We start from the raw sequence: 25,259 nt of genomic DNA on the forward strand, positions 1-25,259 counted from the left end.
TATACATTTATATTAATTATATTAATACATTTCTACATAATATTAATATATTTATAATATATTAATTTATACATTTATATAATATTCATTTATAATTTATACATTTTTAATAATATACACTTATACATTTAAATATACATTTATATTATGTATTATATATAATATAATACATTTATACATTTATATTAATATACATAATTTTAATTTTACATTTATACATAATATCAATACATATATACATTTATATTAATTATATAAATACATTTCTACATAATATTAATATATATTAAAATATATTAATTTATACATTTATAATATTCATTTATAATTTATACATTTATAATAATATATACTTATAATTTATAATATATACTTATAATATTCATTTATAATTTATACATTTATAATAATATACACTTATACATTTATAAATATATTTATATTATGTATTATATATAATATAATACATTTATATATTTTTATATGAATATATAAATATATTTATTTATAAATATCTATAAATGTATTATAAATGCATAAATGCATATTTATATAAAAATATAAAAATTATAATTTATAATTTATACATTTATATAATATTCATTTATAATTTATACATTTATAATAATATACATTTATACATTTGTAAATATAAATGTATTATAAATGCATAAATGTATATTTATATCAAAATATAAAAATTATAATATTCTAAAAATATTCAAAAATATGTTTCAAAAATACCTCTAAAAATAATCCAAAAAAATCTACAGTAAAAGTTTTTCATATAGTTTTTGAAAAACAACCCCAAAAACAACTAATCCAAACGGACTTGTTTTTCAGATTCAAAATGCTACAGTGATGTTTTTGAAAACAAGATGAAATATTGATACCCAACACTAATTAAAACATGATGGACGGCTGAACTAAAATGTCTTAGTGGCAGACACAATTCTAGGTAAATTTCCAATGGAGTTTAGGCTAAAGTAAATTCGTAAAATGCATAAATCAGGAAATTGAGTCAGAGCCTTACTTGTTCAAGGTGTGAAGATGAAAGATTATCCATTTTCAGAAACAGGCGCCTTAGGGTAAAGTCCTTCGCTATCACTGAACCCACCCTGGTGGTCACTTTTGTCTAAGCTTCCACCACCGTTACTCCCAGCACCTCCCTCCCGACAGCTCCATCGCAAGAAAACGTAATCGGCCTCTCTGAAATCATCAATAGGACTCCACTTGAGGTAAGGCTTAAATTTTTTCCGTTTTCTTTAATATGCCTGTATATATATGTCACCGGTGCTTCGAAATATTAATTCTTTTTGCAAGCTTTAAGTCGATATACTTGTTATTGAGCTCTGCAATCGGAAAATCATTATGTTGAATTAGAATTTTGTCTACTACTAGGTTATCTTGTTGGATTTTCACTGGATTTTGAAAATATACTGCTTGATTTCGTCGGCATTATGAACAATATACTGGAAATCTTGACCTTGACACAATTGAGATGCATATCATCCTTATATGGTAGAGATTTTACTTCACTTTTGTGTGGTTCATATGGAGCAGACTCGAAAGGTGTTCTATCAAATGTTTGATTAATCTTTTCTTTTCTAAGATACTAACCGAATTCATTACCGTTTTCGAATTTGAAATTGGTTGCGGAATGAATTCGGTTATGGCCAATTTGAAATTGAAAACGGTTTAGATTTCTATAAGTCGAATAACCGAATTCATTGCACCGAATTACCGATTTTGCACCGAATGCACACCCCTATTGAGGATAAGAAGAGCAATTCTTGCATAACAGATTTACAAAGTTCTTTTATTTTCCACTAAATTGCTAATTTCCAAATGTGTAGAAGTTAAATTTGGGGATTTTAACTTTTTATACCCTGGATGCTGAATTTCTTTCGAAATGAGAATTTGTTGCCTGAGAGCGAGCTAGAATATTCCGCTGAGGGAGCTAGAATGAAGTTGCTAAACCTTATAGAGGGATACTTGTTGGAAAATTCTGTTACTCTCTGCAACTCTGCTCATTTAGTTTTCCTTTATTGTGCAGAGAATAGGACTATATGCTGCACTTCACTGTATAAGGTCTTGTGTCTGGTGAGATAAGAGCCCTAATAAGACTAGATCTAATGACAAAAGTGAAATCTCGCACCATTTGGAGGATTTTTCTTAACAGGCTGTTGATGAGACCTGGGCTTTTGAATCATGACATCACTGAAATATATTTTCTTTTCCTAAATGAAAGAATGTCTAAATTAGGCTCACAATTCTTACTGAATAAACATATTGTTGGTTTTTCCAAGCTGATATATCCACGCAACGCCCTATTTTGGAATTCCTAAAATGATACATTCTGATGTGTTGTGCTAATTCTTGATGAATAAAGTATCAAGTGGTTATTTTGCCTGTCATATGTTTAACTCCGCTTGACCTGATTGGAATTATGACTCGTCTGGAAATTTAGGATTATAAATGAATTCAAGTACCATTTTGCTACTGAACTACTATGAGCCATCTGAACTTCAACTTCTATTTGTTTTTTGGTGGTGCAAACAAGTGTAGAGTTCCCTTTTCTCCTTCTAATATTAGATCAATAGCTGCCCTGCCTTCATTAACATGACAGAAGAAATCCATACAAAAATCTACAGTAACATGACAGATAGGGGTGAGCAGATCCGGTTCGTACCGAATTCATAACGGATTTCAAATTCAATTCGGTAATTTGAAATTGGGTATTTGGTAATTCGGTTCCAATTCGGTGAATACCGAATTCACCGAATTCTAATATGGTATAAAATAGGTAATGAGATTATGAATTTGGTAATAACCGATTTCGAATTCAAAATTCGGTAATTGAAATCGGGTACCGCATTACAGCATTCGAATACCAAATTGATATATAAAATTATATAATATATAGATAAATGCTATTTAGTATTAGTATATACTACTAATACTTTATTATATTATATAGGTAAATGTTATTAATAATAATTACTATATGGTATTATTATCATATCATGTACTTATAATTCTAATAATATATAATGATGTACAATATATTTATATTATTTTAGTATTTATTAATTGTTATATGACTACAATAATGCATAGTAATACATTACAATATAAGATAACTATAATACTTATTATTTTATACATGAGTAACATGGCTAGAATTAGATAATAATTAATACATATATGTATAATACTAAATATTAAACAATAAACATAATTAGTAATTAGAATTTAGATATTGGTAATTTGATACATCATTCATGTTTGAATTATTGAATATTTGAATGCGTAATATATAACTTGCAAGTATTAGTGTACTCTAAATTTACATTACATATTCACAAATCTTAAGGCTTTAAGTATAGATAAGACAACTAAGCAGTGTAAGTGAATGTACATGAATTGCAAATCAATGTATTAGTGTATTGACTTTCACAATAACATATGTAAATAAATAAGTTTAATTTTGATTTGAAATAAATTAAAAGTTTGTAACTAACATAACTTATCACTAATCATTGTAATTTGTAAGTTTGTAACTAATATTACTTATTATTAATCATTGTAAATTATAAATTCATAAATTATTACTAACCATTGTACAGTCTAAGGTTTATTATAGTTTAAATTAATCACTTTTTATGTGTTCCTTAAATCATAGACTAAGGATTGTAGGTATAAGTGATCAAATAAGTTAAAAGTTCATATTATCTATTTACTAATCTTAAAGTTTTAAGTATAGACAAAATAACTAAGCAGTGTAAGTGAATACATGTGAGTTGCAAATCCAGTAATTAAGTTTTATTTTGATTTGAAATAAATTATAAGTTTGTAACTAATGTAACTTATCACTAATCATTGATTCATTGTAATTTGTAAGTTTGTAACTAATATTACTTATGATTAATCATTGTAAATTATAAATTCATTGTAACTACTAACTAAATTAGTTTAAATTAATAACTTTTTATGTGTTTCTTAAATCATATACCAAGGATTTTAGGTATAAGTGATCAAATAAATGCCAATTAAATCACAAAATGATTTGAACATAAATAATGTGTTCAATTATGAATAAATTTGGGGATCAAATTAGTAATAATTTTTAAATCATTGAGGAGCATAATGAATGTATTATAATTTAGGAGCCCTAATTTGTAAATTTAAAATTACAAAATCACTTCATTTGGAAAAAGTCCGATTTCATCTTCAGCTGATGAAAATTGAAAAGTGAGAAAACAACCATTGCAAATTTGCAATATTGCATAGTGCCGTGACTGCCGTCACCTACGGCTTTCACAGCACTAACACTCCCAAGTCCCAAGTCCCAATTCCCAAATCGAAGCTGCTCTCTGCCTCTCCGGCCTCCGCCAGTCCGCCGCGCTCTACGTCTCCTGTTGGCTGTGTCCTGCCGTGCTGGTTCATCTCTGCCGAGTGTCGAAGACGAAGCACCAAGATCTCACTAGTTCATCGCTGGTTCATCACTGCTCATCTCTGGCTCACTTAGGTAAGTGCTCCTCTGTTTTTGGCTCTGTGTCTCTGGCATTAAAATGGGCCAAGATCGACTAGGAAATTTGTTATCCTGAATTGATAAGGGGACGAAATCTGAGCTTCCAATTGCAAACTCTAACTGTTGTAGTAGTTTAGATTAGGTGTTATATAACATAAGCTTTGTAGTTTATACACAAGAAGCTCTCTCCAGTTGTGCAGCCTTTAAAAGTTAAGGCCTTGGGGAAAAATTCCACCTTTTACCCGTTAGAAAAATTAAAAAGGAAAAAACTTGCTAAAATGAAAATTTTACCTCCTTGTCCGTGGAGATTCTCAATCTCTGGTGCACATCTAGTGAAAGTACGGCTCCAGAAGTTGTACCTAGGATTCTGGATATGAATTTTCTGCAATGTGTAAAAGAGAAACATCTAATGGCTTGCGGGGGTTGGTAGTTGCTGAACTATAAAGATTGGTTTATATATTCTCTTAATTTGCTGCAGGTTTTTTTTTAAATAATAGATGAATTCGGTTAGACCGAATTCATTACCGTTTTCGAATTTGAAATCGGGTACCGCATGAATTCGGTAATGCCCAATTCGAAATTGAAAACGGTTTAGATTTCTATAGGTGCAATAACCGAAAAAACCGAATTCAGCGCACCGATTTACCGCATTTGCACCGAATGCTCACCCCTAATGACAGATGAAAGTTTTCAAAATGTTAACCTTGTCAAGTTGATCAACTTCTGTTTTCCCATTGAATAGAGGCTGCTTCGCTGAGCCAGATAAAAGATTTTAATTATCTCAAGTAAAAAATACAATAGTGCATAAAACTACGCTCACCTGTACCACAAAGTAACCACCAAGTTAGTATATGGTTTCAAAGGACGTGCTAATCCAAAGTCACAGATCTTCAACTCACCACAATTATTTAAAAGCATATTTGATGTCTTTAAATCTCTGTGCAAAACCCAGTTATTGTGAAGATACTTAACACCCTCAAGGAATGCACAAGGCTTTGGGAATTAACTCCACTCTAGCTAAACGGTTGTTTCATTGTCTCCATTAACCCCTTTAGATCTTTTGGTGACAGTTTCAGTTCCCAAATACGAATAGTTTAGACAATTGGACATGTAAGTTTGATAACTATGTTAACTGTGTGTGTGTTAATTGTTGGATATTGCTCTTATGTTAATTGTGGTTTACCATTTATATCTTATTCTGTGCATAGGTGTGTGTGTCTTCTATATATAGAACGAAGCTCCGAAAACAAAGAAAGCAAAGACCAAACTCCCCAACCAAATCGGAACTCCGCCCAATTTAGCCTTGCAACCATGTACGGCGGAGGTAGTATCGTTCTATCTTTCTCTTTCACGTAGAACACACACTTACAGGCTCAGGCACTCGCTAGCACAGACTTCACTATGTACCAGTTTAAATTTGTTTAATTTATGTGCGTTTTTCTCTGCTATGTATAAAAAAAATAGATGAGGTATCAGCTATAGTGGTGGACTTAGGCTCACACACTTGCAAAGCTGGTTATGCTGGCGAAGATGCTCCCAAAGCCGTCTTTCCTTCGGTAAGCCATTGCTAGTAGTCTATTTCAGCTCAATATATTTGCGAATTTACTGCATTTATTATCATGATTTTGCAATGTGGCTAGAATTTTACTGTTCTGGAGCTGAATTTTTCTCCAAGTTTGAATTTTTTGTTTTACCTTCTTTTGCACCTGATTTATGTTAATCTCATTCGAGTTTCTTCTCAATTTAACCATTAAAGTTTGATTTTGATAGTCGTCGTTCTTCTTTTTCTTTTGGTCCTCGTTTGTCAGATGTGAACTTCTTACACTGGGAGATTTTAAAGGTTGGAACGTGGAATCATGGTTACAAGGAACTGAACCTACAGTTTAAGAAAAAAGAACTAACTATAGGACAGACCAACCTAAGAAGTTGATTGTGAACATATACAGGGGGATTAAGTTGTTGTGTTGTTTTACTTTTGCCATTGTGGATAGTGCTAATTTTTCTTCAATTTACTTTCTTTTGCCTCTTTAAGGAGAATTTTTTTTGACAAGGCAGTCGAATAAAATGGATTTTATGCATGGAAGGAAAATTGAAGTGCCAACTTGCTATAGATTGCAAGGGGATCTATGCTAAAGATTGAAGCTTTAAATGCCGCCCATATGGCAGAATTATGGACTTCACTTTTCTGATATTCACCATATTGCTACACGAGGGGTCTTTGAAGGATAAGGGTCTTGTTTTGGTAAAATGATGCATCAACTATTTGATCATTTATCAGGTTGTTACATTGGTTCTAGAATCTTAATGAAGACTTCTCTTTATCGTGAATGTGAAGCTTGATGTAGATTAAATACAGGATAACTGATGCTTCTAAAACATACTGGTGAATGTGGCGTCTAATGGATGCACAGTAAACAGCTGACATAAGATTTGTATTGTTTAAGGTTGTTGGATCAATTGATCAAATGGAAGTTGATGAGCCGGATAATCCAGACAAGAATTCTGGATCTGTTCCAGATTCTAAATCCAAGGCTAAGCGAAAGTTATACGTAGGATCCCAAGCCTTGGGATTCCGCCGGGATCACATGGAGGTCAGTCAGAAGAACATCTTTTAGATAGGTTTTGGCTTGCACATTCAACCTCTTTTCTTATTGAGCTTGTGATATTCTATTTTCTCAGGTCCTATCTCCAATTAAGGATGGGATAGTTGCTGATTGGGAAATTGTTGAAAGCATATGGGATCATGCCTTCAAGTAATCAAATTTGCATATTCATTTTGGTTCAAATTGTATACTAAGCATATGGAATCTCTGTGCTGCATCACCTGCTTAGTAGTTACAAGGGATGCAACAATGGTTTGCTTACTAAATGGATCAGACCTTAGCAATAGGGAAAATTCATGAATATCATGTTGGCAGGGAGTAATAGCCAATTCAACTTAAATAATTTCAACGCATCCAGCTCTGTTCAAATCTTTAATAGTTTGGTTCTCATCTTGCAGGTCATAGATAACATATGTAACTAATCTTGTACTTCTTCTCATCGTCAGAGTGTCAGACTGATACCACTTTAGTGCAATAATTGTGCAATAATTGTTTTCCGATTCTAGAATTCTTTTAGATTTACTAGAAGACAGGAGAAAAGGGGAGCTTTTATGTGCTGGTGTATTGTCTTCAGCTATGGATAAATACATCCCATCCTTTCCATTGTCATGCACTGTTTGTGGAAAAATGTGTTTTTCCTTTTTTCCCTTAATTGTGCATCTCCGCATTGTTTTTGAATGGTACAGCCATCTCTACCATTCAATGAATATTATAATTCATAATTCATACTATTACTTGCTTTGTCATTTGTAGGGAATGCCTCTTGATTGATCCTAAGGAGCATCCCATGCTGCTTGCTGAGCCATGTGCTAATTCTCAACAGCAGAGAGAAAAGTGAGATGATAATCAGAAATTCAGAATCCCTTAATGGATCCTTCTTTAGTCCTTTATATGCCTATATGTTTTATTACTTGCATGACATCTCTCATACATATGACCTGGAAGGTCCTTTTGCTTCTTGCTCCAAAAGATTAGTGTTACTAATTTTCTAATATAGGGGTGATGCTTGATTTATAAGTTAAAATTTTCTCATATAATTTTGGGGGTTATGGGTGGATAAGTCTGTCTTTGCAAGGTAAGCTCTGGTTATTTTTGTCTCTCTTCTTTTGAGATTTCAGTTATTTGAGATGTAAGTACTTTTCTTCCATTTCCCATAATTTTGAGAGACATAAGAAAGGAGGTGGTGGTATTCCATGTGGCTGTCTAAACAAGAATGCTTTTCTTCTTGGGTTTGTAGCACCCAAGTAGAATGCTCTTCTAAACAAGAATGCTCTCCTTTTTCCATGTTCTTGTATGCAATACTATGTTTTGTGTTTTTTTTTAAAAGTGATTTTAGATTATTTGGTGTCCCTGTGTTACTTCTATGAGTTGGCTTTTGGAAAAGTTATGTCCAATCTCTGGCACTAAAGAAACTGACTAGGCATCTGACAGGTCAGCAGAGATTATGTTTGAAAAGTACCAGGTTCCGGCATTGTTCTTGGCTAAAAATGCAGTGAGTTCCTCTATTCAGTTTCCAACTAGCACTTGTAGCTATTTATGTCAATCTGTGATGAAGTATGCTACAGCCAGTGTTTCCCTTCATATACTTCCAAGAAATAAATTTGTCTATGTTTTGCTAATTATTGGCTGCTATTTTCAAATGCCTGGTTTCCCTTCATATGCTTTTAAAAAATCATTTTGTCTGTGTTTTGCTAGTTATTCACTGCAATTTTCAAATGCCAGGTTCTTACGTCCTTTGCATCTGGACGTGCAACCTCTTTAGTTGTTGATAGGTAAGAGTTTTCTTATGCATGCCAACTACTATTACTGTCCGTTCAATGCAGTATTTTAAATTCTAGTTTGTGTTATAACCGCACTATCCTACTATGTTCCATGTTAAATTTGTTTACCCATTTCCAAGACGTTGCTTCTATATTTTGGCATGCATACTTCTTTCACCTTATTCTCGTCCTTTTCTATGACTCCTGGAGTTCGTAAAAAGATGCAGACATCAGATATTGGTGTGACAAGTAGTGGTATCTCAGGTGGTTTTGTTAGAAATTGTCTTCAACAAGCACAACCTCTTGATCTATAAATCATTCTTGTCTAGTATTTAGGATCATTTTGAGAAGCGTCATGCAGAGTTTGCTTGAAAAGAATAAGATGTGAACCTTCACTTTCTCTGTTAAATGTTTGCTGGGGAAGCACAAATACCAGAAAAACAGTCCCATGGTAATTTCAGCATGCAATTCAATCCTAGCTCTGTAAAACTCCTGAGGAATAATTTCTTACTTTAATTTTTTCATGCATTTGTAGTCCTTAGAGTGTTTTGCGGAAAACAAAAGAACAATCCCTTGATCTTGTGTTTTCTTTTCTCTTTACTACTGTGCTGGATCATATTTTGTTTTCTACCATAATGAAGTTGCCTTTTGTCTTATTTTTTCTTGTCGATCAATTAAATTTTATGCTTATTTGACCTTGATTAAAATGGGCACTTATTGGTTGTGCTAATTGATTCAGTGGCGGAGGATCAACTACAGTTGCTCCCGTACATGATGGATATGTACTTCAAAAGGTACTCCTGTTGATCTATGTAGAAACTGCAGATGGATACTAGCACTGACTTTGACCTTACTATGTTGGAGGTTTTTGGTAGTGAGATCATTGTATATCCAACTCCAGTGATCCTCTTTTAATTTTGTTAATGTGTTAATCCATGTCTTTTGTAGCTTTTTTTTGAGCTACTTCTTGTGGAACAACTTGGATTTTTAATTGACTAATACCTTTTTGTCCTGAGTTTCATATTCTGTTGTCCAGTTGTTGTCTCGGAAATTCCCAAAAGGTGTGATGTTTTAAAATTAATTCCCAAAAGGTGGTGTTTTTCAAACCTCTTCCCAAAGGGTGAAAAACATACTTAGTGAATGTGTTGTTTCCTTAAAAGATGCATTCGCATAATACACTCTTTTATTTGTTTATGCATTTTTTCCCTGGAAGAATACATTTATTGAATGCATTGTTTAAAAGACGCATTCAGTGAATGCGTTGCTTCAGAACTCTCACTATTTGAGAAATCTTCTTCAAAACTACCACAATTTGGAAATTTACTTGGTCGTTGTCTAGTTGTACTGTTGATTGATATGCACATGGTAACCATTGCAAATGTGAAGGATCCTGATGGTATTGCAACAAATTTAGTTTTTTTGATGCTTGAAGCCTTATTGCAGTACATGGTTTGATTTCTGAGTTCCAAAGGTGAAATAGCATTAATACAGGTGGAGCTCTGAGATGAGATATATTGTAGTCAAAGAACTACTGGTCAGTAAAAAGTGGAGAATTGAAGTTCATTTTTGGGGGGTTGTTTGTAGGCAAAGTCTGAAGAATTGAAATTTTGTGATTCACGTAGCAATAGGGGCATATCTTGCATGCTAGTGGGCATAAGACATACACATTCATATGTTTCTGCTGTTTGAATAAACCTGTAAAGCCTTCCCTACACTGTTTGCTCAAGGCTTGTCTGCTTTCAATTTGTTTCTAGTGGATGTTCAATGGTTATACTGAATGAAGTACACATCTGGATATCTAAATTCATTAGACTATTGCAAACAATTAATATGAGCATTTATTTGGATGGAGTATTCCTTTCTAATTTACACCTTCCCAATTCTTGTGAAGATAGCCCAGTTTATAGTTTTCTTCGTCTTTTAGAGATATTTTCTAAGTTTCTATTTTTTTGCATAGGCCGTGGCAACATCTCCTATTGGCGGAGAATTCCTTACTGATTGCTTGATGAAAAGTTTGGAAAGCAAAGGCATTACTGTGAGTTCTTTCACTGAATGAATAATACTTTACGCTCTTAAATATCTGATCATGATTATCTGACTATTCTTTCCTTGTACAATCTCTTGGTTCTCCTATTTTCATTTCAGATAAAACCTCGCTACGCATTCAAAAGAAAGGACATTCGGCCTGGAGAATTTCAGGTGATTTTTCCTGTTATATTATGAATGTTTTTTAATATTTTACCTCCCTATTTTAAGAATTCATTCTTTTTTGTATATCACTACCACAATTGTAGTCATTATTCTGGTCCTGGAGAAATTGTTTGGAAATTTCTCTTTCTAACCATCTCTTCAAGCCCCTTCCACCTTCTGCAGTAGGTAACTAAATAAGTTGATAGTCTGTACCTAAAATTAACAATAATGTTGCTTTACGTGCTCTCTCTTCCCCTTTCTTTGAAGTGATCATCACAATGAACTCCACCTCAAGCCATACTAAATGTTGTCTTATAGTGTCTTTATTTCATTGTACAGCCTTGCAAAATGCTAATCTGGTCTCCAGTGAACGATCTGCTTTATTTTTATCTTTAAAAAGCTCCACAAATGTGGCCTTTATTTTAGTTTTAACAGGTGTATGAAGTGCAAGCATGCGGTGGCTGTACCTTTAACCTACGCTTATGATGTTAAATAGCAAGTCTTCTTAAAAGCTTAAACAATGGAAAAGCTTACTGGTTATATTTTTGACATTTCCAGTGTGGAATCAAGTGATTACAGATATTTACTATTTTACAAGCTCATGTATTTCATAGGCAATGCTGTTAAAGTAAATACTAAACAAGGTTGTAAACTGAAGCTAATGTAATTACTTTCTACTTTCTTTTCTCTGAAGGCTTAATATTGTACTGATTTTACTGATTACTATGCTTGTGGTTCTTATTACATTGTATGGATTGTTCATTGAGTCATACAGACAGTAGATCTTGATTTTCCAAATACAACTGAGAGTTACAAACTCTATTGCCAGGTTACTGACTGACCAAAATCTACATTTATTCTGTACTTGTACCCTTTTTTCTTCTGCTACTAATTGTGACTTTCTTTTAACAGAGAGTAATTGCTAGTGATATCAAAGAATGTGTATGTCGAGCTCCTGATACTCCATATGATGGTTAGTACTGCTTTGGTGCATTGTTTGAACTTCATTTGATCTTGCATTTATTGACTCATTATTGGGAATATATATAACCTAGGATAGAAGAGTATAGAAAGTGTACATACTATTTTTCAGGGGAGAGCCTGGACACAGTAAGAGCCAAGTCTGAGCACTTAGAAAGTCTACATGAACAAGGGCAGCTACCAATAATATCACTTGTGAAAATTTGGCAGGGATAGAGCAAACTTAAACATTCCTGTATTACAAGTCGTCATGATCCAACAAAAAGCCTAATGCTTCTCTTTAGCACATGCCATAATCTTTTGCTTTATTATTTAATCCGGCAGACCCACTGCCGACTTCCTTCCTATCTTTGTTCAGGAATCTTGCTAATGCATTATAATTAGTTGATCATGTAAGATGTGCTCCTATTTATAGTGGTTTCATCATGTTAATTGTAGTGCAATAACAAAAACACTTACAAATAATCTTGGTCTTTTATTCTTTTCAGATAGTTCATACTCGAACATACCAATGACATCTTATGAGCTTCCTGATGGACAGTAAGTTTTGTAATTAAAGCCTTGTTTCTATCTTGAAAGTTTTTTACAGGATACAGACATTTTTAGAATCTGTAAGTGACACATCTTAATGAGTTGTTCTTGTTCCATTAACTTTTTCATGATTTACCTGGGGTGATATATAACAAGGCCATTGATAATCTAGGTCTTACCGCATCTCATAGCTTTCTCTGTACTTCTATTTTCTTACTGGCACTTCCTTTTCATCTAAGTTCATTGTTTATTAATCCAGGACAATAGAAATTGGAGCCGACAGATTCAAGGCACCTGATATTCTTTTCAACCCATCCTTGGCTCAGGTGGTTTTGAAACTTTTTCCTATGCCGCTTTTCCATTTATAATCATGAGTGCAAATTTGACTCTTCAGGTTTACATAATCTGCAAGCCTTTTGGAGTATTTTTTTTTACGTGCTATTATTTTGAGCTTAGTATTAAGAGATTTTTGTGCTTTTGCTCAAGGGGGAAGTATAGCGTACATGTATCCCAGATTGAAAGAAAAAAATGTATTTTTCTTTGCATTATGCTTCACCTCTCGACTCTCCCTTCTCCCCTATGATTTTCATCATGTTTGTCTTTCACTGACTTGACAAATAGTTTAAGTATCTACATCACATAAAATTAGTAGAGTATCCTGAACTTATATATATTGCACAGCACGAGCTTACTAAGATAATCTAATCCTTGAATGATATGCATGTTAAAAATTATAAATTTGTTTGACCAATTCTCCGCCCTAAGAGTTGAAGCTTATAGTTAGATTTGTAATTTTATATTTTTCAGCCTTAAAAGTTCTTCCAATTGGATTTAGTTATTTTCATGTTCTCAGAACATGTGGAGCTTGTCGTAACGTATGCAGGTTAAACTTTTACCTTTCTTCTCTGCTTTGAAATTTAAGCGTCATTAGAATATTCTTAAGTATGCAGATCTCGTAAACCATGCACGGTTGGAGAATCATAGCTCAAATTGTTTGGCTCAACATGGATATCCTTTTCTTGGCTAGGCTTTTAGGACTTTATTAATTGCCATTGGAAAATGAAGATGGTCTGAAAATGCACATCTAGCAAAGAATTAAGTAAGGGCTTGTGGCAGTTTCCTGCTCTGGCCTTTAGGAGGTCTTTCTCATCATTTGTTGGGACATTCATTGTCCAATAAATCTTGCTTATAAAGACAAGAGGCGATGAGGTTTGCTGCTATATTAGACTTGTTTAGCACTGGCCGGAATTGCCTAAACATATGCCTCATTGCATGGGCTACTTTTAGAGACCTTTATACTGATGAGTTTAGATTAACTAATCTACTGTCTTGGTTCAAATTATCAAATAACTAGAGAAACAAATGATGGATTTTGACAAATGATGCTGATGAGTTTTTTTGACATATGATGCATTTTGAATTCTCTTGATTGCTTTTGGTTTGATTTGAAATTCCATTTACTGACATGATCTAATCTGTCAGACTATTCCTGGTATGGAGAATTTTGCCGAGACTGCTTCTTCTGTTCGTGGCCTGCCACAAATGGTAATTCCTGTCATTTTGCACTTTTATCCATGAGCTGGGGATCTAGCTACCATTATTCTCTTTTTACTTTTACAATATATCCTTCTAAAATTCTTCAGGTCTTGGAGAGCATAAATAAGTGTGATGTGGATATTAGGAGAGAACTCTTCAGCAGTATACTGGTAAATTTTCAACCCTTCAATGTGAATAAGTACCTTAATTACACCAAAATGTATAAGGCTGTTATCTAGACTTTTTTTTTTCTGTCGACAGTAAATTATTTTTTCCCCTGTTGATTAGCTAAAATCTCTGCAATTTTAGTGAGGTAAACCTTGTATGTAGTGCTTCATGTTGCAGCTGTTCCCCTTTTTCCTTGGATTTCCAGCTTCCCATATATTCTCTTCATAGTATTTATGCATAAATTGGCTGTGTCCCAATAAATTTGCCCCTCTCCACAAACTCAGACATCTCACTTAATTTCTACTTTTTCACTCTGATGATATTCCTATAGTAGCAGGATATTATTTTTTGTCCTTTTTCCAGTGCAGATGCACATCAAGGATTCCTGCTGTTATATTTAGCTTTTGCTAACTTCTTTTTAAGCTTGTTTAGCTCAATGACTCTTAAAGATGATGCCTTCCACTCAAGTTTCTGTTCTGTCCCCCAGATCATCGTATTTGCATAGTTTCCTTTTGTGTTGTCTTTAGGAAACATATCTTGTACTTAGAAGAGTGGATCATATAGTATCTGATTTGATTTCAACCTTACACAGCTTGCTGGTGGCACTGCATCCATGCAACAGTTAAAGGAACGTCTGGAGAAAGATTTGCTAGAGGTAGGTTTTTTTCAGTCAGATTTCTGTATTTAAAAGAAAAAGAAGTCCTTGTTCTGGTACTCTCCCTAAAAGAGGAGAGGGAAAATAAAAAGGAAACTCAGAAGCCCAAAGTTGTGTGATGAAGGAAAAGATGAAAGAAAGGGAAGGAAGAAAGATCAGACATGCGGCTATTTGGTTATTTCTGATATCAAATGCTTAATGTTGAGAGAATACACAGCTTATTGCAACGTGAAAATTCAAGTTTGTCCAGTGGTTTTAGTTAATGCTTGAGATTTTTCTTATGTCTGGGTCTACCGTTTGCAGGAATCTCCTCAAGCAGCTAGAGTGAAAGTTTTGGCAAGTGGAAATGCAACGGAAAGGAGATTCAGGTAGACTAACTTGCTTGATGGGAAAAAAATTAAAAAAAATGAAAAAAGGAAATCAATGTGTTCTATCTTCTGCTTGTGTTGATGGGTGGATGTAGATTGCTGTTGTCCTTTCCTTCCCATGTTATTTTCATTTCTTCAAGCACCAAATTTTCTGGTTGAACATTGTGAATTCTTACATAAATCGGCATCTCTTTGGGAGGTGGCTCAATAGAAAAGCCATTAGGTTACAGCATTGATGTTACGTGTCACTTAGGAATTCGCCATATGGAGAGGGTAAATCATGGTGGTAACTGGCAGATATGCTTTTGTTTCATTCCTGCATTCCTTGCCTCAGTGCTTCCTCCGAAGTTGCATGTTTGGACCAAATTGCTTCTGCTTTATGATTGAAGAGGATATTTCTTTGCATTCATGTTAGCATACCAAGCGTTGACTAACTTGTCGCATTCAGTGTTTGGATAGGTGGGAGTATATTGGCGTCACTTGGTTCCTTTCAGCAAATGTGGTTTTCAAAATCTGAGTAAGCTTTTGCATCCACTCTACCTCTCAATACTCAAACTTTTCTCCTTTTTTCTCCCCATATTAAGTCTTTTGTCTCTTGATTAACAGGTTCGAGGAACATGGAGCTTCTTATGTTCAAAGAAAATGCCCGTAAGGAACTTTACTGGTGCGGTCAATTATCACATTAGATAGACAGAAATTCATGGAGCTGACTTCACTTCGATTAGTTTGCTGACGGTATGGGTTGTTCGGTTTTAATATCCTGCTCTATAGGAGTCCAAACAACAATGTACTATATATGTATTGTACCTATCGTTGCTAATGTTGTACAATTACGTTACGTACTGGGGATTGTAATATACTCCGTACTAGGCTCGTGTAGCAACATTATTGACTTGCTATCTAAGTCACCGTGAAGAATTTTACGATCGCTGACATTTTAAAACTTGGGTGATTTGTTGCTGTCTTCCAGGAGTACTTAGTGAAAGAGGGATTAAATTTCTGCGTGTTAAATTTAATAAAAGTCTGAAATGATTTGGTGCAAGTGCAGCCTTGGAAAAAAGCTAAAGCCTATTTCTCCCAACAACTAAAAATGTACTAATGGTCATGCTCTGGTTCCAACGTCTAAGCAACTGCCATTTTATTTCCAATGCAAGCCAATGTTCTCAAATTTGGTTTTGAGCCAATGTTAAAGCTCCTTCCGTCTTCTTCTGCTTTAAATTTGGTTTTGAGCATTCTTGGCTCTGGTCGAAGACAAACAAGAACACGTGGCTCTTTCTTAGATTGGCAAGTGTGGTAAAGAGGAACAGAAAAATGCAACATATATATATATATATCTATATATATAAGGCAAGGACATGGTTGGATAATAAAAGGAAAAAAAAACTAACTTTTTTTTTTGTTTTTTGGATTATATTAATGTATGGATAATCCCTTTCTTGGCTATGGCCGAAGCTGGACAAATAAGAACACGTGGCTCTTCCTTTAGATAGGTAAGTGTTGTAAGAGAAACATAAAAAAAAGCAACATCTTCCCAAAAAAATATATACACACGCACACAAGGACATGGCTTTGATAATAATATGTTAGGTTAATATTTTTTTGGAGAAAAATATAAAAAGAATTAACTCTTTTTCATTTTTTTCAGATTCTATTGTTGATATGAACAATCACTTTTTTTACTATGGCGAAGCAGGACATATAAGAATGCGCGACTCTTCCTTAGATAGACAAGTATTGCAAGAGAAATCTTCCCCAAAATATGCATATATATATATATATATATATATATATGATGACTTGACAATAATCTCTTAGGTTAATATTTTTTCTGGAGAAAAAATAAAATGGATTAACTCTTTTTGGGTTTTTCTTTTTTGGATTATATTGTTCATACGGATAATGACTTTCTTGCCTGCGTATAAGGTTTTCCCTTCGTTTCAATTTACTTCGCAGCAATGCTCTGAACATGTCAGCCAACTGCCCTGCCATACTGCATTATTTGCCGATTGCCAATGATAGTCCATCCTTCAGGCAACTTGAGATCTCACTAAACTCAGTACTTATTGGTCTCCGCAAACCCGACGTAATTTTTTTCAGGAATAAATTCAGAAACTTCCCATGAGTTTGTGATAATTTCACTTAGCACCTTTAAACTTTAAAAATCACTTGCCTTCACTTGCATAACACTCAATTGTAGATAGAGAATATAATTTCATTTCAGTGTTTTGCCCTTCTCTTGTGAACCATTTTGTTGACATAACAAAACTAGTTAATCTCTTAACTTTTGAACACTTGGCCAATGTGATTTTTTAATTAGGAATTGCAAAGTGTTAACAAGGTTGAAAGACCTATTAATAATTTTTGCGTCATTAGTCTGCACAAAAAATCTACTAAAAATTTGAAAATCTAAGTAATTTGGAAAATTCACAAAAGTTGCCTAAGAATTGTACAATGAAAATAATAGCATTTTTCACCTTCAAAACACCTCAAATATGTTTTTAAATTTATAGTTAAGAATTTATCTTATTCGAGTTTTCAAGCCATTGATCTGGTCAAAGAATTATAAAATTCAAAAAAAATTGTACACAATTCTTAAATCCTTAATTTCATATAATTTGCGATCTTTGAGAAAACCTCAAATGCATTTGCGAACATAAATATTTTGCCTTTTTTATGATTTACAAGCCATCACTCTAGACAAGGAATTTAGAAATTTTGTTAAAAAATTTTAAATTTTGAAAAGCTCCTCAAATTAACCAAAAGCATTTTATAATAAAGGAACAATCTTTTTTGACTTGAAAACACTTTGAATATATTATTAAAATAAATTTTTGGTACATTAAAATATCTAAGATTATACTGTATCAATCAAAATTTACACATTTGTACCGTTTGTTTTATTTTTAGCTTTTTATTACATGCTTTCAATTTTGAAAAAAAAAAAAAGTAAGACAACAAAGGGCACATTTGGAATGAAAATATCTCCGCTATCCAAAATTTGAGTTTTTAAATATTATGTTTTGTAATAGGTTGTCAATGTTACAAAAAGTTAAAAATAGGGAAGACAAATGATTTTTTTTTAAATTAAAGGGTGCTAAGTGAAAATTTTAGAAACATCAAGGGAGGTTTGTGCAATTATCCCTTTTCTAATGCACAAAAAAACAACGAAGGTAAGGTAGCACTTTGATTCTCATCCGATGCCATTCAAAGGGGATGATCTATCAAAACATAAATTAGAAACTTATGAACATGATTGTCTTTTTCTTCAGAGTTTGATTGCACATGAATTTCCAAGTAAACTTGGAACATTGATCTATTAGGTACCATAATTTATCATCGAATTATCCATTTGGTATGTGAGGTCTCAAGTCTTCAGCTGCAATTGTGCATCACTAGTCAAACAAATTGGCATTAGTACTCGCAGTTCATGGGGTGCCCTGAGGAGAGCTCTTACAGCACAAAAGACTCAACAACATTAACTGCAGTACAGCAAATCACTTCCCAAACTACCAATCTTGCAGCCTCTATACAGGTGGATCTATCTACCTCAAATATATAATGAAACAAAAGTAGTTAGAGAGTCAGTTTCCTCCGAAACTAAATGAACCATTGCTCTAGGGGCAAATTGCACATTCACTAAAACCTCTCGTGGCTTCAGAGAACTCACATCACCATCATTTAAACAAGAGGATAAATTAAAGATAGACAGAGGCAAGAGAGATCACTTGCACCAACCATCTTTGCACTCAACCTGCAAGAAAAAAGATAAATGCATGAAGTAGAAGGATTGTGAATAGCTCAAAAAGAAAGAATGTGAATAAAACAACAGTTTCGACTCTGGAGTTTCTCTGCAATACAAATAAAAAAACCAGGCAAACAAAGAGAAGGGCTTGACAAGAAATCACGAAAGAACAAGAAGACAAGCTTTGCACAATGCTTCATTAACAAATCACAGTTAGATCTCGGATCTGTCACTGTTCGTACTAGCCACACTTTAAAATCAACAAGGTTATTTCCTAATCAACCATCCAAACTCGAAAGCTAAAATACCTTCGCCCCATTTTGATTGTTCTGTTTTCTTTTTTCGTTTGTTCCAAATTATAATCCACTCTCTATTTGAGGGATATAATTATCTTTTAATTTCTCTAAAATATCCTTATTCAATGTAGGTTGTTATTAGTATAAACTACCTAATTTAATATAGATTGTTATTAGATATAACCTACTCCATTTAATGTAAAATGAGAATTGATTCTTTCTTGATCATTAATTCAAGGGAAAATGACATGTTTCATCCCTCACATTTCACAAAAATATTCTTTTCGTCCTTTACTTTTGATATGAAACAATTTCGTCCCTGACATTTAAAAATTAAAGCTATTACATCCCTGAACCTAATTTTCAATCTGAATCAAACCATCCAATAACCCAGTAATAAATTTCAGAGATAGAATTGATAGGTCATTCGGTCAATTTCATCATATTCACGTGACATTTATCAAACCAAAAATATAAAAATTATAACATAAAGACCATTATTTGTCTTGGAATAATAGGATTTTTTTTGGGTAAATCTTTTCGTGCACCATTAGTATATTCGCTTGCGAGTCTAGATGCGTATCATAAATACACAATTTGGTGTTTAAATTTAAATTGAAATGATATGGTAGGTACATAAAACCCTCACTGTATACAATGACAATATAGGAAAGATTAATCTTTCTTTTATATGTTACAATGACAATATAGGTTCATTAAATTTCACATGAATATCACTTTGAGGTAACCAAGAGATCTACCAATTACACCTCTAAAATTTGTAATCAGGTTAGATAGGTGATTTGATTCATATTGAAAATTAGGTTCAGGTTATATGAAACCCGCCTCGACCGCTTTCGGAGCCCTGGTACTCTCAATCGGAGCTTCGTTCTCAACCAAGTGATACTAACCCGCCTCTGCTCCATGGGTCATGCATCCCATTGGAAAATATGATATTACTGCCAAATCTTTTCGGCACCAGGTTAATCCTCTGTACCAAAGAACATGATGAGTGAGAAAATGCTCGAATTTTTTTTTTTGTAAAAAAAAAAAAACTTGAAGATTTCTTAGTTCTTACCAGCAGCAAGAATTTTTTAACAGAACATCAATCATTCACTTGCTTAAGTAATGGGACAAAGTTATTATCTAGTGATGACTCACCATGCCACCGAATTCAGTGGTGATCCAATGTTCCCGAGGCCATACTCCAAATTGTTTGTTGCAATCATCAGCAAACTCCTTGTAGCTGTAGGGAGATGGGGGAAACATGCTACAAAGGGGATTAAAAGGTTGATTTTTCCTAGGATGACAATTGATACATTCCCAAACAACAAAAGACATTCTTAATTTCTTTTTAAAGCTAAGATCATTAATTACTAGCAAGTAGGTTGTGTCTCTATGTGCTTTTCTTTTTTTTTTTAATACAATAAAGGTTTAAATAAGTTTGGATTCGATTATCACCGCGAATCAGACATGTACCGAGATCATTGGTCGCTTATAGTAATGCTTATAAATTATCCACCAACACAATTTTTGTATCCGCAGTGAATTTCAAATATCGACAGTAAGATTCGAATACATAATGTTATACGAGTAAGTAAAGGTCTCTACAATTGCCATTATGGAGTCTGATTTGTGACCTAGATATGGTCATGCTAAATTAGTTCGACCTCAACTATTCGTATAAACATTTAAAAGAAAATATTCTTTTCAAAATTCACAGCTTGGATTTAAGCCACGTTTAAATCACCTTTATTTGGGCATGAATTGTTCTCTATTATTGGCAAATCACCAGCAATTAATGATACTGGATTGGAGTTACTACCCTCACAATTATAAAAACAAGTTCAATTCATTCCAAAAATTAAAAAAAAAAAAAAAAAGTTCAATTGATTCTGGTGCCTCATTCTAATTCAAGAACATCCAGTTAACGTTGTATGGTCCTTCTGCCCAACAAATCACTCCTTTGGAGTATTTCTTTTGAGCCAAACATCTTTAGGATGAAGTGCATCTCTCCAATAACCAAAATTTAGACATGACAATATGTTGCTTTATCCCCAGAACTCTATATCTAGTCTTGCTTGCTGTCTGCCTAATACTCCTGTAACCACTTTTGGATAATCTCCACTTCTTGCCTCCTTTGGTCGATGAGCCACTCTGGATCTTTGTTTGTTGCAGACCTAAAATCAACATGGTGTGCTCCTGATTTCAAGATACAATGGCAACAGTCAAGCGATCAGTCATGGCTAGAAGTTAGAACCCTTTAAGTAACTGGTTCTTGATTTACCTTTCTCAGTTTCTAATGCCACAATGCTGGATGATATGTTCTTCAGCACACTGAAAAAGTAATCGCAATCAAATTGCATTCAGCAGATGTCCTCAGGTACTAATATTAACAACAAGATGGCAAAGGAGTCGTTGAACAGTTTGTCTTACACATTTGAGAGTTTAAAATATCAATTTACCAGGAACAAAAAAACAGTAAGGTGCTTTGTCTACTTGATTATTCTCAGGATGTAGAATTGATAAAATTTCCAGATAATGGGCAGTAAACCAAGTGATACTAACCCGCCTCTGCTCCATGGATCTTGCATCCCATTGGAAAATATGATATTACTGCCAAATCTTTTCAGCACCAGGTTAATCCTCTGTACCAAAGAACATGATGAATGAGAAAATTTTCGATTTTAAAAAAAACAAAAAAAAATGAAGATTTCTTAGTTCTTACCAGCAGCAAGAATTTTTTAACAGAACATCAATCATTCACTTGCACAAGTAATAGGACAAAGTTATTATCTAGTGATGACTCACCAAGCCACCGAATTCAGTGGTGATCCAATGTTCCCGAGGCCATACTCCAAATTGTCTGTTGCAATCATCGGCAAACTGTAGGGAGATGGGGGAAACATGCTTCCATTGGAGCATGTCATTGGCATAACCATTTCTGTAAGTTTTTCATGAGTTACTTCAAACTACAAGAACGCTCCAGTAGGTTAGCATTGTATTTTGTCTATTGCCTTAATTTGTAACAAACCCTCAACCTTTACTCACACGCCCACCTCTACCCTGGCGTGAGCTGGTCAAAGAGATGGCAGCAACAAAAATATGCTGCAAAAGGTTAAATTTTTGGATTGATAAGCATCTGACTGGAATTGTATTGTGAGCAGAAATTTTGATCAAGAGTTTCAGCAGGCAAGCTCCCTTCTCCACACAAATACAAATATACCACTCCAAATTAAAGCAGGCTGAGACTGTTGAAGGTAAACGGCAAGATGAAAGTCAGCAGAGGAAGTTTAGGTTAATGGAGGATAATGCCAACGAAATACAAATGCTCATTTAACTCAGGATCTACCGAGTCACATTTTCTTGGCCATTTCCATTTAGATACCTGATACTCGATTAGTATATGGAGATAAGTTGGAAAGCAAAGAGCTGGAGGAAACACCAATCTAGTGAGAGGAGTCATATTTGGTTTTGATCACTTATTGTGTTGCTTAGACACCCATGACAACTCTCATCCACTAAAAATGCACAGAAAACTACCTCTGATAGCCATGTAAGCATGTAATAGACAAATCCCTTAATTTCTTATAGTTCAAAGCAGTCAAGTCGTTCAACGAAATCAAGCGAGAGTGACAGACAAGAATAAGGAGAAGCTTATAAAAGGTTTGATTAACCTGCAAGTGCACCATGAAGGAAACATAAATGGAAGCTTCTCGTTGCAACCACTTTCAAGAATTGAGGTAGGCTTTACCTTTGGATAATCAAATTTATGATACCAACAATCATGGCATCAAAACTCAAAAGTTTTCTTGTGTTTTATTTGGTTTACCACACTGGACCAATTTACTTTCTGGTAGATTAAAATCTAACCCACAAGGGGAAAGGACAATCAATTGCAACAGGTGAATCACTTTCCTGTAATTGACTGAATGTGCTCAATATCTATTGCATCACAACCTAAGGTCCCAATATCATCTTGAGATTTAGTGAGGCTTCCAATCTTTTCCTTCATGGTATTAGAGCTGGTCAATCAAGCATCAAACTAACTTTTGTAAACCAGACTTCCTCTGACTTCTTTTTCCTAAATTTCATATATTATATAACTGCCCCATTAATGAAGTACCTCAACAAAGAAACTTAGTTACATCTTCACTATTATACAGCTTTCAACAGCTAACAACAAACTTTCAATTCTCCATCAAGCTTAAACATGAAGATTTTATCCTGAATAAAAAAAGAGACAAACAGAAAGAACTCTAGTATGTCACGGCATTCTTTTCAAAAGAGAAGCAGCATAATTATATCTATTTCCCTAATCACTCGAGCCATGTAGAAAATCTATTTCTCATGCAGAAAAATAGGATCTTTACCTGCAACTAATGCTGAAAAAAATACTAAACCCCACAAATCCAAACTGATCTTATACTCTGGAATAAAAAGCGTAAAGCAAGACACAAAAGGGTGCATTCCATTCAAAGTATGACCTTAGCAACTGGATTTGCATGTGATTGATAATAGTTTTGAGCTCCAGAGTCACGATACATAAATATGCCACTTTACAAACCTGTTTGCTTCCTGCATAAACCATGCAACTACATCCTAACTATTGCATGTAAAGGCCCTGCATAGTGACTCCTCAAGATAGTTGCATGTGCACCAAAAGCATGGGGCTATGCCACTATGGTACCAAAAGTAAGGAGCCCCCACGTTTTTGGTGCACATGGCAGCCATCTGGGTGGGACTCCTAAGTAAGAATCTCCCCTATTGCATAAGGCAAGATATGGTCAGGCTGCTCAATTCCGGAATGAGTGTGGATTTTTTGCTAACGCAAGCAGAGAAGGGATGCATCTGCATTCTGCCAATGTAGATGGATACTGCTTGGAAGCAGCCAGAAAACATCGTATAGGGCAATATAAAAACCATGCACCTAACTCCTAGATTCCCACGCAAAAGCCTAGTACACCGTCACGACCAACCACCCAACACCCCCCCCCCCCCCCCAACCAAAAAACAAAAAAAAAGTTTTGCTTTTTTTTTGTTTTGGTTTTTGGTCTGGGGTGGTTGGGGCCTTGGGGGGGGGGGGGGGGGTTGGGGTTGGGGTTGGAATGGGCATGAACTGCACCGACATTACATTATGAACGCTCAACGAGGGTAAACTGTTCTTGCAAATATCGATCTCAACCCACAAAAAATATTGCGGGCATTAAGAAATCTAGAACAAATTTTAAAGCCCTCTAATTTTCAGCCCAGATAAACATGCAAGATTTCCATTCAATTCGAATAAACACAAGACTATCCCGAATAAAGACAAAAAGAAAATCAGAAGCGATCTAAGGTGTCCCAATTCCACAGTTCTTCAGATATTAAAAAAATGTGACAAATGCTAGCTCAAATCCACAAAATATCAAATTTGGTCATGAAATCATACAGGCGTGACGAACAAAAAGGAAAAATTATTCCAAAGCTTGAAACTTCGACCAATAAATAGCATACCAGGAGCAATCTTGAGAAGGGAAGGAGGAGGGGCGCAATCACAAATACAAGGACTGCAAGAATTCAACGATGCAGTTTTCAAGCTGAGACTTTTCTTGAATTTCCAGTAAATTGCAGGCCCAGATACACAGAGCTGAAACCACTGCAAATACAACCAAACAGCACCTTCCACAGTTCCCAGATCGCCTTGACATCTTCCTAATTGCCAATTGCAAAGGAGCAGTAGTAACTAATTTGAGTGGGAAGGATTATGAATATTGGATCTACTGCTTTGTTTTGATTTGAGGTGGAAATGGGAAGTGGAGCTGCTGCCTTTCTGGCACACCTCCATCAATGTTTTCAGAACCGGACCGGACTGGCCGGTTCAACCGGTTGGACCGCGAACCGGCCATGTCACCG

At 34.3% G+C, this 25,259-nt stretch overlaps 2 protein-coding genes across 6 annotated transcripts; one reads left to right on the forward strand and one right to left on the reverse strand.

The window, feature by feature from the left end:
- Window positions 1-1,078: 1,078 nt before the first annotated feature.
- On the forward strand, window positions 1,079-16,271 carry LOC113774820 (actin-related protein 4-like). Of its 2 annotated transcripts, none has more exons than XM_027319450.1 (21): window positions 1,079-1,238; window positions 5,743-5,858; window positions 5,999-6,090; window positions 6,979-7,125; window positions 7,214-7,287; window positions 7,891-7,971; window positions 8,569-8,629; window positions 8,860-8,909; window positions 9,637-9,691; window positions 10,855-10,932; window positions 11,043-11,096; window positions 11,863-11,916; window positions 12,000-12,060; window positions 12,557-12,608; window positions 12,859-12,925; window positions 14,082-14,144; window positions 14,243-14,305; window positions 14,896-14,958; window positions 15,262-15,326; window positions 15,775-15,843; window positions 15,933-16,271. In XM_027319450.1, exons 2-21 carry the CDS (start codon window positions 5,846-5,848, stop codon window positions 15,976-15,978), a joined length of 1,308 nt encoding a protein of 435 aa, XP_027175251.1. In that variant the 5' UTR covers window positions 1,079-1,238; window positions 5,743-5,845; the 3' UTR covers window positions 15,979-16,271. The 2 variants fall into 2 exon arrangements, with proteins under 2 accessions (XP_027175251.1, XP_027175250.1); XM_027319449.1 differs by lacking the exon at window positions 1,079-1,238 and adding an exon at window positions 4,262-4,531.
- A 4,854-nt stretch (window positions 16,272-21,125) lies between these two features.
- Window positions 21,126-25,140, reverse strand: LOC113772988 (lysosomal Pro-X carboxypeptidase-like). Of its 4 annotated transcripts, none has more exons than XM_027317504.1 (5): window positions 24,861-25,140; window positions 22,176-22,308; window positions 21,933-22,012; window positions 21,652-21,701; window positions 21,126-21,566 (listed from the first exon to the last, which is right to left on the reverse strand). In XM_027317504.1, the coding sequence occupies exons 2-5, from the start codon at window positions 22,287-22,289 to the stop codon at window positions 21,457-21,459; spliced, it is 354 nt and encodes a 117-aa protein (XP_027173305.1). In that variant the 5' UTR covers window positions 22,290-22,308; window positions 24,861-25,140; the 3' UTR covers window positions 21,126-21,456. The 4 variants fall into 4 exon arrangements, with proteins under 4 accessions (XP_027173305.1, XP_027173304.1, XP_027173303.1 ...); XM_027317503.1 differs by having other exon boundaries at window positions 22,176-22,472; XM_027317502.1 differs by having other exon boundaries at window positions 22,176-22,615.
- Window positions 25,141-25,259: the final 119 nt, after the last annotated feature.

The sequence above is a fragment of the Coffea eugenioides genome, chromosome 6, assembly GCF_003713205.1.
Source record: "Coffea eugenioides isolate CCC68of chromosome 6, Ceug_1.0, whole genome shotgun sequence".
NCBI lineage: Eukaryota > Viridiplantae > Streptophyta > Magnoliopsida > Gentianales > Rubiaceae > Coffea > Coffea eugenioides.

Coding starts and splice junctions, on each gene's coding strand:
- LOC113772988 (XM_027317504.1), bottom strand. CDS start 22,289: ATGCTCCAATGGAAGCATGTTTCCCCCATCTCCCTACAGTTTGCCGAT. Junction 21,702..21,932: donor GATCCATGGAGCAGAGGCGG/GTTAGTATCACT, acceptor TTACTTTTTCAG/TGTGCTGAAGAACATATCAT. Junction 21,567..21,651: donor GGCATTAGAAACTGAGAAAG/GTAAATCAAGAA, acceptor TCTTGAAATCAG/GAGCACACCATGTTGATTTT.
- LOC113774820 (XM_027319450.1), top strand. Junction 7,126..7,213: donor TCCGCCGGGATCACATGGAG/GTCAGTCAGAAG, acceptor CTATTTTCTCAG/GTCCTATCTCCAATTAAGGA. Junction 11,917..11,999: donor GTTACAAACTCTATTGCCAG/GTTACTGACTGA, acceptor TTCTTTTAACAG/AGAGTAATTGCTAGTGATAT.